Genomic DNA, 13,787 nt, shown 5'->3' on the forward strand with positions numbered 1-13,787 from the left:
CATACATCTTGGCTTAACAAGGGGACTACAGATCTCTAAATTGCTTTGGAAACTGACAAAATACCAAGGAAGAAAAGAAATAGTTTAGATGGTTAGATAGTTAACTGCATTAAAGGAAAGGAAGGAGTACTTTGAATACCAAAAGAATTCCCATTATGTGCCAAAGGGCTATATTCTGTATGAAACATTAGTATCAGCATTCATCTGTGAATCTTAAAACACTTCAAGTAGAGCATGTATTATTTTATTCATAAACTACCATGCTGATAGTTTAATGGTTTTGTCCACACCACCCAGAAAGCCAATACTACAGCTGACAATTAATCAAAGATTTTCTGACTCTCAATTCACATCATGATTTCGAGATTGTAGTTTTTCTTGGGCAGAAGCAGGCTGGAAGGTTCAGAGATTCCTTTGAAGTGAAGCAGGTATAGTAAGAAGCTAGTTAAAAAAGAAATCAGGGATCTTAGCTACTTCTGTTTTTGCAGGCCCAATCTGAGCCACCTTTCAATAATCTTATTTTCATTTCATGAAAATGTAGGCCATTTGCAAGTGCTCGCCAGTCAGGCATGTACATGCTTACTTACCCATAATCACTAGTCACCTTTTCCATGTTTAGCCTGAGAGATACTCCTTACGGCTAGTCTGGGACACTTCACAGTAATTTAATCAGAAGGGCAATTGCTTATACTCCAGTCTAATACTCAATTACTTCCTTTCAAAAACAGTTACAAGTAATTTGCTCTTATCTGTGGGAATGTTTTAGAAATAGATGCCTATTAAACTAACCAGCTTGGACAGCTTCTCATCCACTCTGTCCCTGGAAAGACTTACCTCCAGCTACGCTGCCTCCAAGGGAAGCATCACACAGGTCACTTCTAGAAGTTCTGCTTCAAAGAGAGAATCCCTGAAGTGAACCATCAGCAAATTAGCAAAACAGCATTTGCCAGGTCTGCGGCACTGCTTGCGAAAGAATTGCTTACAGTGATACAGACTCAAAAATAGACTGTACTGGCAACATGAAGGAAAATTACATATGAGAAAGTCTATACAGAAATCTAGTGTAGGATGTATCCATGGTAGGCAGGGCAGGTAAATACCACAAAGACGATTCCAGTCAGTGGCATTATGCCAGTTTATGCAGCTGCAGATCTACTCCAACGCATCTGTCCTCTTGCAGTGAAAGCATATCACTCAGCCATCTCTCTTCTCGAGTTCACATTCACTCCAGTAACCCTGCTTTCCAAGTCTTTTAGGCTTTATTAGTAATACAGCCAGGACCTACTCTGCATCCCTGTTCCTCCAGAAGTTACACTAACCTTCTCTCTGTTTTCAATGAATGGACGTACATGTCCAAAGCAACCTGTGGTGTTTTGAAGGCTGTTTTACAACCAGTCCTTGTAAGGAACCTAGATAGATACGTTCCCCAGAGATAGCCTCAAGAAGGAAATTCAGAGTCTGATCTATAACCCCTGCATCACCATCTAGAGAAGTCTGTTTCTCTCCACAGAGGCCCCTAGGGACGTTAAGCATCATCTCAAATAGTCATGTAAATATTTCATGGTGCCCAACATGTAAAAAGGACTCCAGGTAATAGCAATAGCATTAAAAGCAAGTTATACAACACAAGCAAAAAACTGACAGTGAACTTACTCTGAAAACTTTTTCCACCCTTGCGATACCCTTCCCAAAGATGGTTCCAAGTTGGTCTCCAATCCCAGCCAGCAAGAAGCCAAACAGTGGAATCCCAAAGATGGCATACAAGATGCAGAAAACCTTGCCTCCAACAGTGCTTGGGGCAATGTTCCCATACCCTGAGGAGAAAAACAATTGTCAGACTTTCAGAATTTATACATGGCTTTTTAGAAAAACTAAGGGGTTTAGAAAAACTATGTTCCTGCAGGCATACCTTTGTTCCACATGTAATTCCTATTTACAGACTTTCCATGGCATGATGTAATTTCCCAGGCGAGCTACCCGGTGTGATTTAGTTTTTCTTGTAGCCTCAGTTACCCATATTTTCTATAGATTCAGGTCCTATCTGAAGTTGTTGTTTGATTAATTAATCTAGCTTGACTTATCATGGCACAAAAATACCTCCATGCTGGCCTGGTGCCTGCGCACTGCTGCTCCTCTTCGGCTGTGCCAAAGACTTCCTGACGGGAGCGTGATTCACCTGACAGGGCTCATTTTCAGCAGTTAGCTCATAATTTCCTCAGCCCCTCATCACACTGACTAGTTACACTGCGGCCTCCAAACTGTACCCACACTATGCGAATATGCCCTTGAACTCTTTATTCAGTTCCCCTTTCAATTTGACAATAAAGAGCCTAACATTTGTATTTCATGAGGTTTTTTAATAGCTTTTAACAAGGAAGATTTTAAGCCTTCCCTCTGAAGATCCTACTCCATTTATATTTAAAAATCGTTATTGATGCTGTAATAAAGGTGCCCTCCTTCCATCCTCTGTTCTCAGGGTAACCTGGGACTGTTGAAAAAATGACAGATTCTGACCAAGACATAATTAGCCAGCTGCATATCCTGAGTGAAAACTCTCATTTTGGCCCAAGCATGTTTGGGCACATTTGGTTTCAATTCCCAGCCTTGTAACTCTAGATGAAATATTGGGAACATTCGATACTGGCAGAAAGGCAGCTCTCCACCTGTCCTATGCAGTAAACTACATGTAGTCATCACAGTTTGTTCAGGTACTTCTTCCCTTCCCCACACCACCCATGCGAATTTAACCTTAGGAATCTATGTAGAGCATTATGACTCCAGTAGCCATGGTATTTGTTAAAATGTTAATGTTAAAGAGAAAAAACAAGAATTGTGGCAGTAATATTTGCATCTTTTTATTTAAGATCAGGTATCTTTATTGAAATGTTATATTCTGACTATACATAATTATTTGAATATTAAAAATGGTTACACAATCACAAATCACTGATGAAATAAAAGTGGAAACACAGAGCATCCAGAGAGATGGAGATCTAAGACAGTGTCTGCTACATCTACAGCAATTCCTTCTGGTCCTTGGGAGTTAAGGCTGGGCTCCCAGGTCCTAATCCTGTTAGGTTTGTGACACTGGCACTGGGTATATCTCTCTGCCATGGGATGGTGAAAGGACTATGCTGACACACAACACCGCCTCCCCCGCAACCCACAGTCCTTGTCATGGCTGCATCCATGATCCCAGTTTTCTCCTAAAAGTCCAAGAAAATCCAGGCTCCACAGGCCAGTAGACTGAGGTTGACCAGGTATTCTGCTGAGTGTCTGCCTAAGAGGAGCCCTAACAGGGCTCTGGTGGATAAAATAAAATCATTTTCATGCCCGGACACAATATGTAGACTTTATGCAGCCTATAAAAATCTCATTCATGGAGAATTTAAAGCAAATACGGGCAAAAATCCAAGCTCTTTTCAATAAGTTATTTAAATAGCAGATGTCAATGAATATGCCTACATAAACTATGCCTACATAGTGGCATTTATTTTAATGAATAATTTAAAAGCTTGTCAGTTAGGTCTATTGAGTAAACAAATATTAAGGGAGGGTTTTCTTATATTTGATTCAGAAATGTTTTCTTTCTCGCCACCCGCTGGTTTTATGCTACCGTTAAAAATACATGGTAATGTAGCTTAGTATATAGAGGAACACAGGGAGGAGCGCACTCTATACAATCACTCCTTCACTCTCACTCTGACAGCAAAGAAAAGGCAGAGCCAAAGGCACAGATTCCATTAAGATGATCACCACAGCAAGTCTTGTAACTGCCACAGGATTTTTTTTGTTGTATTACCTAAACTTGCAGAATTCAGTCAGATTCTCACACTTTAATGAAGGGTTATGTGATTGTCAGATTATTTGTCTATACAGTCACCAGTGTGTGCATCACAGTTGTAATACAGAGAAGCACTTTATCCAATATTTAAATCAGAAGAAAACCCAAAGGCAATGCAAATAAAAAGCAACAATTTGCCAGTGATTTCCAAATAATCAGATCTCTTGACCTCTAACCATGACTGAAATCAAGCTTAAAATTATAAAAACACTGTATAATTATCAGCAGATTAACTTTATCATCAATGTTATCAGTTTATCATTTTTTTCAGACCATCTTCCAAAATCCCAGCTGCTTGAACAATCTTCAAGAGAGGAACTGGCTCACAGAGGAGAGGATGAAAACATTAGCATATCTAAGGCCAGCATTCAGAGATCAAGAGACTAAATACACTGGACAAAATGTATAGGGGGTACAGATGATAAGGGCCTGAATAATGAACTTACTAAAATTAGTAGTTCAAGAAAAGTAAATGGAGTAGTTCAGTATACCCTTCATCTAATACAGAGAAATGTGTCAATATTTCAAGGCCATGAATTCTAGAATGGAAAAAAAATGTTGTTTTATTTACACAATGTACTATTTGTGGAATTCCTTCCAATTATTAGTATGAAAGTGAGGAAGGATTTTTAAAAGGATGTGATACTTATGTGAATACATTTCCAGTTACAAGGAGTAGGATATGAGAAGAATTAATTATATCAGACTTCAGAGCATAAGCCGAAATTAATTGATGTACTTAGGAAGAAAGTTATCCTTATGGGTAAATTCATCTATAATATTAAAATCCAAATTCCCAACAACCATAGAATAGTTATTTCATTGGGTACTGGTTCTTGATCTTTTTAGTGAAAATTAAGACCATCTGCATCTACATCAAGAAGAGGGTTATAAAGCCTTAGCTACATCAGTGCTACTTGTTTTCAGTTCAGCATTGCTGAACTGCTGCCTAATTGTGTAAACAGCTTCTGATATTTACCCAGAGGCTCAATGCCTTTGACACATACCAGAGGCATGCCTTCTGAGAACTGAGAGAAATACAGTTCAGCCACTTTATTTCTTTGTGATCTTCCTTCCTGAAATTTATTTCATTATCCAGGTCTCAGTGTGACTAGGTATTTTAAAAGATAAACAATAAACATACCTATTGTTGTGATGACTGTTCCAGCAAAGAAAAAGGCACTTCCGAGGTCCCAATGACTGCTGTTGTTAGAGGAATTTCCTATGGGACTGACTCCTGCATTATCAGCATCAATAGCATGCTGCAAAGAAAGAGACAACAAAACAGCTTTATGCATGCCTTATCGTATCCTATGCAAGTCAGTATAGGCTCCAAAGGGAAATTTCTAGGACCATGGGAACAGCTTAGATTTAAACTTTTTAATACCTGTTCAAAGTATAGTAGCATCCTCTGTACACAAGAGCCGAATATATGACTGAACTAAATAGCTATTAAGGTGGAAGAAAGATACAATGCATAGACAAATGACAAAAGATACAAAGCAACTGAGAAGTAGAGGACCAACACCACAAAGGGATCCATAAATATCGCTCTTGTAGCAATAACTGCCAAAGGAAAAATTCTCCAATGGGAACAGCTGACGTTAGAAGCAGCAAGAAGGGTGGTAAATACAAATAATGTTCGTGAAGACAACTGAAGCTGGTCAGCCAAGGATTTTAATTCCCAGACAATCAATAATTAAGTTATTTATATTTTATGCTAACTAAAGAAAAAATAGGATATATATATCCCATTTGAAATGAACAAATAGGATAGCTATGGAAACATCATGAAACAACTTTGTGATCAGCTAGGACTTCCCGGTTGCCACACTGGACAATATTGCATGTCCACAAATATAGGATGGTACAGAGACTCCCAGCTAGTGCTTGAATGAACTAAATCCAGAACAGAAGCTGAGGTAGCTATACTGCTTCCGGGTCATAGTCCTATGTCTCACACAGCACTGAATCAAACCAGGCCGACATATCAGCCTACTGAACGTTTGCTTGGGAATTTCTAAAAATGCATCATATTGTATCATGGGGACACACACATTTGCCTTTCATTGCAGCTTCACAGTCCAAAGGAAGATAGAGCTAAATACATCAGCCTCTGGGCTGGTTTTGGCTGGGATAGAGTTAATTTTCTGCATAGCAGCTAGTATGGGGCTATGTTTTGGATTTGTGCTGAAAACAATGTTGATAACACAGGGATATTTTAGTTATTGCTGAGCAGTGCTGACACAGAGTCAAGGCCTTTTCTGCTTCTCACCCCACCCCACCAGCGAGTAGGCTGGGGGTGCACAAGAGGTTGGGAGGGGTCACACCTGGGACAGCTGACCCCAACTGACCAAAGGGATGTCCCATACCGTATGACGTCATGCTCAGCATATAAAGCTGGGGGAAGAAGGAAGGGGGGACATTCAGAGTTATGGTGTTTTGTCTTCCAAAGTAACCATTACATGTGATGGAGCCCTGCTGGAGATGTTCTGGAGATGGCTGAACACCTGCCTGCCGATGGGAAGTAGTAAATGAATTCCTTGTTCTGCTTTGCTTGTGTGTGCGGCTTTTGCTTTCCCTATTAAACTGTCTTTATCTCAATCTACAAGTTTTCTCATTTCGGATTCTCTCCCCCATCCCATGACGGGAGTGAGCGAGTGGCTGTGTGGTGCTTACTTGCCAGCTGGGGTTAAACCATGACAGCCTCCAAAGCACAGAAATAAATCTCTCATCAGCATCTGGCACATTCAGCTGAATTGCTCTAGGTTCACTTTTGAGATGCCCTCTGGTACATATTCTCTAGTTGCTTGTAGATCTCATGCAATCTATTGCCCGTCACAGAGAAATTCAGACTTTGGAATAGCAGCTAAAACTACTGCCTTTCAAAGTAAACCTCTCCCTCCCAAATGTTCCCGAATGAGATTAATTTCCATAAAACCAATGCAAAGGAACCAAGCCTCTCTCTTTCTGCTTCTTACCATTTCCAGCTCTGCCTTTCTCCCATTCTGTTCCAACCTCACTTCATTTTGCTGTTATCATGCTACTCACGCTGCTGCCAGATCTTCCCCTTCTCTCTCACTCTGATATTTGCTCCTCCTCCTAAATATTGCTACCAGCCTTTAGCCTTTGTTATTTCACTGAACTTATTGCCGGACTCAACAGAAGAGGCAAAATGCTGCCTCTTACATCCTGTCTTTCTTTGACTTTGTTCAACACAGAATTCCCACCTATCAAGACAAGTTTGGTTTGACTTTTCTTATTCCATTTCTTTAACCACTTCTCTTTTCCCTCTGACTTATGATCTATGAATTGTCACTCTGATTTTTTATTTGACCTTTTTGTATACAGTCCATGTGCAAAGCAAGGTTAACCATTTTATTTTACCATTGCCCCACTTCTCATCTGTTCATGTCTATGATTTCTCTCCTGATCTTCTCTATAACCTCATATTCTCTTGTGCTTTTAGCACTGACTTTTAAATACATCTATTTAACACCTCTTCTATCCCTAGCTTTCATGATGCACTTTTCTCCTCATTCACCTCTTCCCTCTGATGGCTCATTTATCACATTTTTTCTTTTCTTCCCCCTCCATTTTGCACTTTCCCTCACTCATTTTTTGCCTGTCTTTCCAACTGACTTCATCATCACAAATCTTCTTCTACCACATTTTTTTCCTTGGGCTAGTTTCAGCTATTCTGCTCTCCGGTTTTCAGTTATTCATCACATTGCCCCACAAAAAGGGAAAGGAGTGGGAGAAGAGGCGCATGAGCAAGAACAGAGGCCAGGTATATCTAAAGAGATCAGTACGGGACAGCCTTTTTTAACAGTAGAGCTGCTACATGCCAGGCTAAGCTGATTGTGAAATTACAGCATGAGCAAGCTCCAGACTGAGCTGGTTGCATTTCATGTGGGCAGAAAGCCAGGGTTCCTCAGCACCTGTCCATACTTCAAGAAACAGGGATATAGAGAAAGGAAGTGTTTAGGACCAAACCCTTTGAAAGGGCTTCTGTACCAATTGCTGGCATACTGCAGGTGGTGTGAAAGCAGAGATCGTTTGTTTGTTTACCCAGAAGAGCGTAAATCAGCATAACAGACAGGTTGCCTGTTTAAATAGGCCATGACACACTGTCAGCTACCCCGGCATGTTACTTCTGCCAAGGAATGCTGCTTGCCTTCCCCTTGAGTGTATGAATGTCAGCGAGCTAATTACAACACTTTAATCACATTTGAGTTTACACAGTTTAGCAAGGCTATTAGGGCCAAGCACTAACTCCTGAAGTGAAGGAGTGTCCTGTTGCCTTAGGTAGCTTTGAGCTTCTCAGGCTCCCTTCTCATCCAGAACAAATTCATTTTTTCTTTAAAGCTTGACTGACATCATTAATTTATAAATATCCAGCTATCCCAATGCTATCTCTTAGTATTTTGCATACAGCAATGGAGGACAGAAAGGGAGCAGTAAGAGGAGAGCAGCCCTGCAGCTAGCAGCACTTAAATATGCAATTTCAGGTCATGCGATGAGTAAAGGATGCCTTACTACCACCACCACAAGTCCACCTACACAGAAGTATCCTGCTAGATGAAGACTGGCACAAAACTCAAACAAGGACACTATCACTGGCAAGACTCTCCCAGTTCACACAGACCATGAAATTTTACTACAGTTTCCCATCTGTGAAACTTCAGATAGGCTTTGCAGTATGACCTGAGGAGCTGCATCCTCAGGTTATCTTGGAGTAGAGAAAGAACCAATTTCCAGAGTGCTAACCGCTCTGTTGGCAAACCTTCCACATTTAAGACATTTTAAACTAGTAGTTTCAGGTATTCTTCAGGTATTTCGAGGACACCTTATTGCAGCCTTTCAGTACCTAAAGGGGGCTTATAAGAAAGATGGGGACAGACTTTTTAGCAGGGCCTGTTGCGACAGGACAAGGGGGAATGGTTTTGAACTACAAGAGGGTAGATTCAGACTAGATATAAGGAAGAAATTTTTTACAATGAGGGTGGTGAAACACTGGAACAGGTTGCCCAGAGGGGTGGTAGGTGCCCCATCCCTGGAAACATTCAAGGTCAGGTTGGACGGGGCTCTGAGCAACCTGATCTAGTTGAAGATGTCCCTGCTCACTGCAGGGGGGTTGAACTAGATGACCTTTAAAGGTCCCTTCCAAACCAAACTATTCTATGATTGTATGATTCTATGATTTTTAAGTTGAAGTTACATCAAAAGTAACAGGTCATCAAAGTACCCATAGCTGTTTCACATTTACTCCTTTCCTGATCCCTTCCTCCTTCTCAAGAGGAGTTCCATGCACAGTGCACAACAGCCTTCACTAATGTATTAGGTGCCTTGATCACTAATTAAGACAATTACATCAAGAAAAAGTCTAGAGTTATGCCCATAGGCAACAAGATAGCTGGGACCTAGTTCAACTGATGAGGAGACAGGAACCAAACAGACTGTTTCTGGTTTCTCTGGGAAGAAAGGCTTTTATCTGGTTCACTTGTTCATGTTTCTTTAATTTCTCCAGTAAGATCCCAATCATGAAGAAGACAAATCTTTTCCAAGGACAAGCATAATACCCTTCTTGAGTGCTGAGCTACTCGAAGGATGTACCTATATGTAACCAAGGATAGGAATTTGATAAGAAAAGAAAAGAAAATTCTTGCCATCTTTTTTCTAGTTCCATTAATTCCTTTCCACAGATCATGCTAATCCAATAATTATTATCTCCCTCTACAATTCTTTTCCAAGCAGATTCCTATCAAGCATACAATAAGTTGTTTTAATTGCCTTTCATGCTCTGATGTTTCTCTATTATGATTATTAGGATGCTTCTCATTAGCAAGCAGCTTTTAAAGACAATTCCTTAATAAATTTTCTCTATACCCTCTACCTCTCTACTTATTCTCACCACCCCTCATACAATGATTAGGGGTTCCTCATTATAAATTCCCATTTATTCCCTTTTCTACAACAGGATTTTCGAAGGTCCAAGGCCAGCAATTTTTGTTCAGGTATAATCAAAAGTAATAAGCTTTGAAAGCCCATCCTTTAAATATTTCTGCCTATCCCATAAAGGTCTTTAGGTGTCAATCAGCCAGAGAGTGATCTACCTACACTTACAGTAACTTGATTGTCGTGCATGCACTGTGTCTGAAGGCAGACCTACAGCATTCAACAAGGGACATGCACAGAGATCTAAGTTCAAAGGGCTTAGCTTCCTGCAAACTTCTTAGCTAAGTTCTGCAAGCAACATAGCTACAGGACAGCTGCAGACTTCTGCAACATCCTAGGCTCAGTCTGTCTCCTATACAACTGGAGTATCTCTGGACTGAAGTTACAAACTAGGGTGCCTGCACCAACTTAGACAGGACCCAAGAGATCTGAACTATTTTTTCATATCCTTTTAGGGGGAATAAGGTAAAATAAAGATCAGGGGCAGAAGGGAAGTTGCGACATATAGAAGACAACCTCCAGAGGCACAGGCAGAAGGTTCAATAATCAGATATTTACCATTGTTTTTCTTCACAGTTCAAATAGGTTTTTCCTGTCCTCAGCAAAAGGCAAGTCTTCCCCATAGTTAACTCAAAATACTATTTTCTTCTGCTCCATCTAGAGCTTTCTTCTAGCACATGAAAGCCATCCAAGTTCTTTTCATTTTACAAGGAAATACCCTGAAAAAACAAGCTGGCTTATGACACTAGTGAACCTGTCAAGCAGCTGAAAACTGAAACATCTTTACAGGATGTTCCCTTTCTCGCTTACATTCTGGGCAAAAGTAGTTCAGAACACTAATCAAAAGTGCCTATCCAAAATATGAACTCTCACTAACATAATTAGCCAGTAAAGCCTGACTAGCTTATTTCCAGCTCTTCTTCCTTTTCAGCTTACAGGCTAACCCTAATGAGTTGCTGTAATCATTAGTGGACATTGATAATATGACTTAGTTCCCAGGTGGATGATTTTTTTTTATACTATAATCACTCACACTCCTAAATTAAACCCTGAAGGAAAAGGCAGAAGAAAGCAGTCCACCAATAACCTAAGCAACTTCTTACAGTAGCAAGCCACTCTATCTTATGTCATTGTGCAGGGTTCATTATGAAAGCAGGGCTCATTACAAAAGTTTTTACTCATACACGGTGTACAGGCTACATAAAAGCAGAATATGAATACCTTTATCAGGTCCTTAGGAATTACTTTGCCAAAACACATTGATGGTATTCCTGCCTGCCTCTCCTAACGATAGATAACATCTGATCTTTCTGAGAGGCATAACCTCCCCATTATACACTCTAAGTGTGCGTTATTACAAAGCCAAGATGACTTCTTTTTGACCCCAGCTACTAATAAGCTTACGCTATGACATATAAGAAGAAAAAAAAAGTTTTGCAATATGTTAGCACGTGTAAACTACCAATGCTATTTTTCTTTTCAACTGTATGTCCAGTCACTTGAGTCCTGCTGCCTTCTGCTATTTGTTCAAATGGGTAAAAAATACAGCTAATGTACTCGAAGTAACTGAACTTTCATTGTCTTCTAGCATATTCTAGGTTTCACTTCTCTCTAACTCTGAAAACTCCAAAGTGTCGAGGCAGAGCACACAGTTTTGTCATTTTCTTATTCTGGTATCACTGTGCCAAGTTGTAGATCACATAAGGCATTAAATAATGAACTTGCTTCACTGTAAGAAATGTCTTCAGAAGCAGAAATGGGCTTTAAAAAGGTACAGTTAAGAACTTCCACTTCAGGTGACTTTGGACAATATAGACTGCACTGTGAAATACTTGCTATTGTTAAGAAAAAATTAGCTGTCATTGTGTTAGTATTATTATCACAGAATCATAGAATAGAATCATAGAATAGTTTGGGTTGGAAGGGACCTTTAAAGGCCATCTAGTCCAACCCTCCTGCAGTGAGCAGGGACATCTTCAACTAGATCAGGTTGCTCAGAGCCCCGTCCAACCTGACCTTGAATGTTTCCAGAGATGGGACATCTACCACCTCTCTGGGCAACCTGTGCCAGCGTTTCACCACCCTCATTGTAAAAAATTTCTTCTTTATATCTAGTCTAAATCTACCCTCTTGTAGTTTAAAACCATTCCCCCTTGTCCTGTCGCAACAGGCCTTGCTAAAAAGTTTGTCCCCATCTTTCTTATAAGCCCCCTTTAAGTACTGATAGGCCGCAATAAGGTCTTCCCGAAGACTTCTCTCCTCCAGGCTGAACAACCCCAACTCTCTCAGCCTTTCCTCATAGGAGAGGTGTTCCATCCCCCTGATCATTTGTGTGGCCCTCCTCTGGATCCACTCCAACAGGTCCATGTCTTTCCTGTGCTGAGGGCTCCAGAGCTGGATGCAGTACTCCAGGTGGGGTCTCATCAGAGCAGAGTAAAGGGGCAGAATCATCTCCCTCAACCTGCTGGCCACGTTTCTTTTGATGCAGTCCAGGATACGGTTGGCCTTCTGAGCTGCGAGCGCACATTGCCGGCTCATGTCCAGCTTTTCTTCCACCAGTACCCCCAAGTCCTTCTCAGCAGGGCTGCTCTCAGTCCCTTCATCCCCCAGCCTGTATTGATACCAAGGGTTGCCCCAACCCAGGTGACAGACCTGAACCAAAACCCAAGAGAAAAATACAAATTTAAAATATTTTGAATCTTCCTAGGGATTTGCACTGCTTTCGTCACTTTATTTATTCTGAAGTTTATGAATGAACTTCACAGCCTGGACTCAGCAATTTACATTTGTGCTACCAGTGCTAATATTTGTTATTGGATTCACCTCTAGAGAGAGAGAGAGAGAGAGGTGAATCAACACCGTCATTCTGGAGAGTATGATCTGTGTTCATCTAAAGGCTTTCAGGTAGTCAAATAACATTAATTATAAATAGCTCCCTTAGCGGTAGGCAGGTGCTGACTGCACACAGCACAGCACACAGCACAGCAGCCAGGACCTATGGAGGTTGCCACATCACTCTGAAATCACAGTTGTAAAGGCAGATGCAGCATTTGGTGCAATGCAGAAATGCATTGTGCCAGTGAGGGAGATGTCACTTTTGAGATCATCAACATGAAGGCATGAAAACACAATGCTAACCCCCTGACATTATCTTCAAGCAGTGGTTCACTGTTCTTCTGGGCAGGTCAGTTACAATCAGAGTTTTCTGTATCAGCATACCCACCTACATCCCTGGAGCCAGTTTCACTCCCAGACATACAGAAGAATCCAAAGGAACTTGTTCTTTATTGACAAATCTGTTTCAGTATTTCACATCACTTGGCCTCAAGACATTCACACACTAAGCTGCTAAACCCATTTAATTTACCTTTGCAAAATGATTTCTAGTTACCCAGTGTAACGCCTGAGGACATACTGAAATCTCAGGAGATGATAAGATTTGTTCAGAATATCTGCCTTCTAATGTAAGCAGTATGCCTATTTTTTATTTTAGCATCACCACTTTTGAGGTGAAAGAAGGAAAAATACTGGGTAAAATGAAGAATTAAAACTGGTACATAGCTTCGGCTAGAGAATAGGGGCTATTTAGAAATCTTTGTACTGCAGTCGGTATGCAGGAGTCTACCAACCTGTTGAGGTGCTTTGCTTGTTGCACCTATTATGTGCTCTGCTTTCTGCTAGAAAAGAAAGCATTTTGCATATCTTTTAATAGTGACATTCCCATCAAGGGAATACAAAATTCTTGCTTTTAGTGTTTTTTTAAAATCCTTTAATCAGCCAGCACACATTATACCTAAGGAGTTGAGGGAAGTACAGATCTCTGTAACACTGCCATGAGAAACACATCTGAACCAGTATCCCACAACAGAATTCACCCTGCCAATCAAACATGTTCACCTGTCTTTTGCAGACAGATGAAGGATGTGATCCAAGCCAGCCCTGATGCAAAAGCTGTATAGTCACATCAGCACAATACCGCTTCCTG

General features: G+C 40.7%; 1 protein-coding gene across 1 annotated transcript in view; it reads right to left on the reverse strand.

Annotated features, from left to right (window-relative positions):
- Positions 1-1,653: 1,653 nt before the first annotated feature.
- The window catches only part of LOC104078539 (potassium channel subfamily K member 10-like), a gene marked incomplete at both ends in the record, with an annotated part of 13,829 nt that continues 1,695 nt past the window's right edge, over positions 1,654-13,787 (reverse strand). Inside the window, 2 exons of the mRNA XM_009580208.1 lie at positions 1,654-1,814; positions 4,989-5,106. Coding sequence (XP_009578503.1) covers positions 1,654-1,814; positions 4,989-5,106 — 279 coding nt within the window. The remainder of the gene's footprint in view (positions 1,815-4,988; positions 5,107-13,787) is intronic.

Source organism: Fulmarus glacialis, unplaced genomic scaffold (genome assembly GCF_000690835.1).
Source record: "Fulmarus glacialis isolate BGI_N327 unplaced genomic scaffold, ASM69083v1 scaffold14546, whole genome shotgun sequence".
In the NCBI taxonomy this organism is placed as follows: Eukaryota; Metazoa; Chordata; class Aves; order Procellariiformes; family Procellariidae; genus Fulmarus; species Fulmarus glacialis.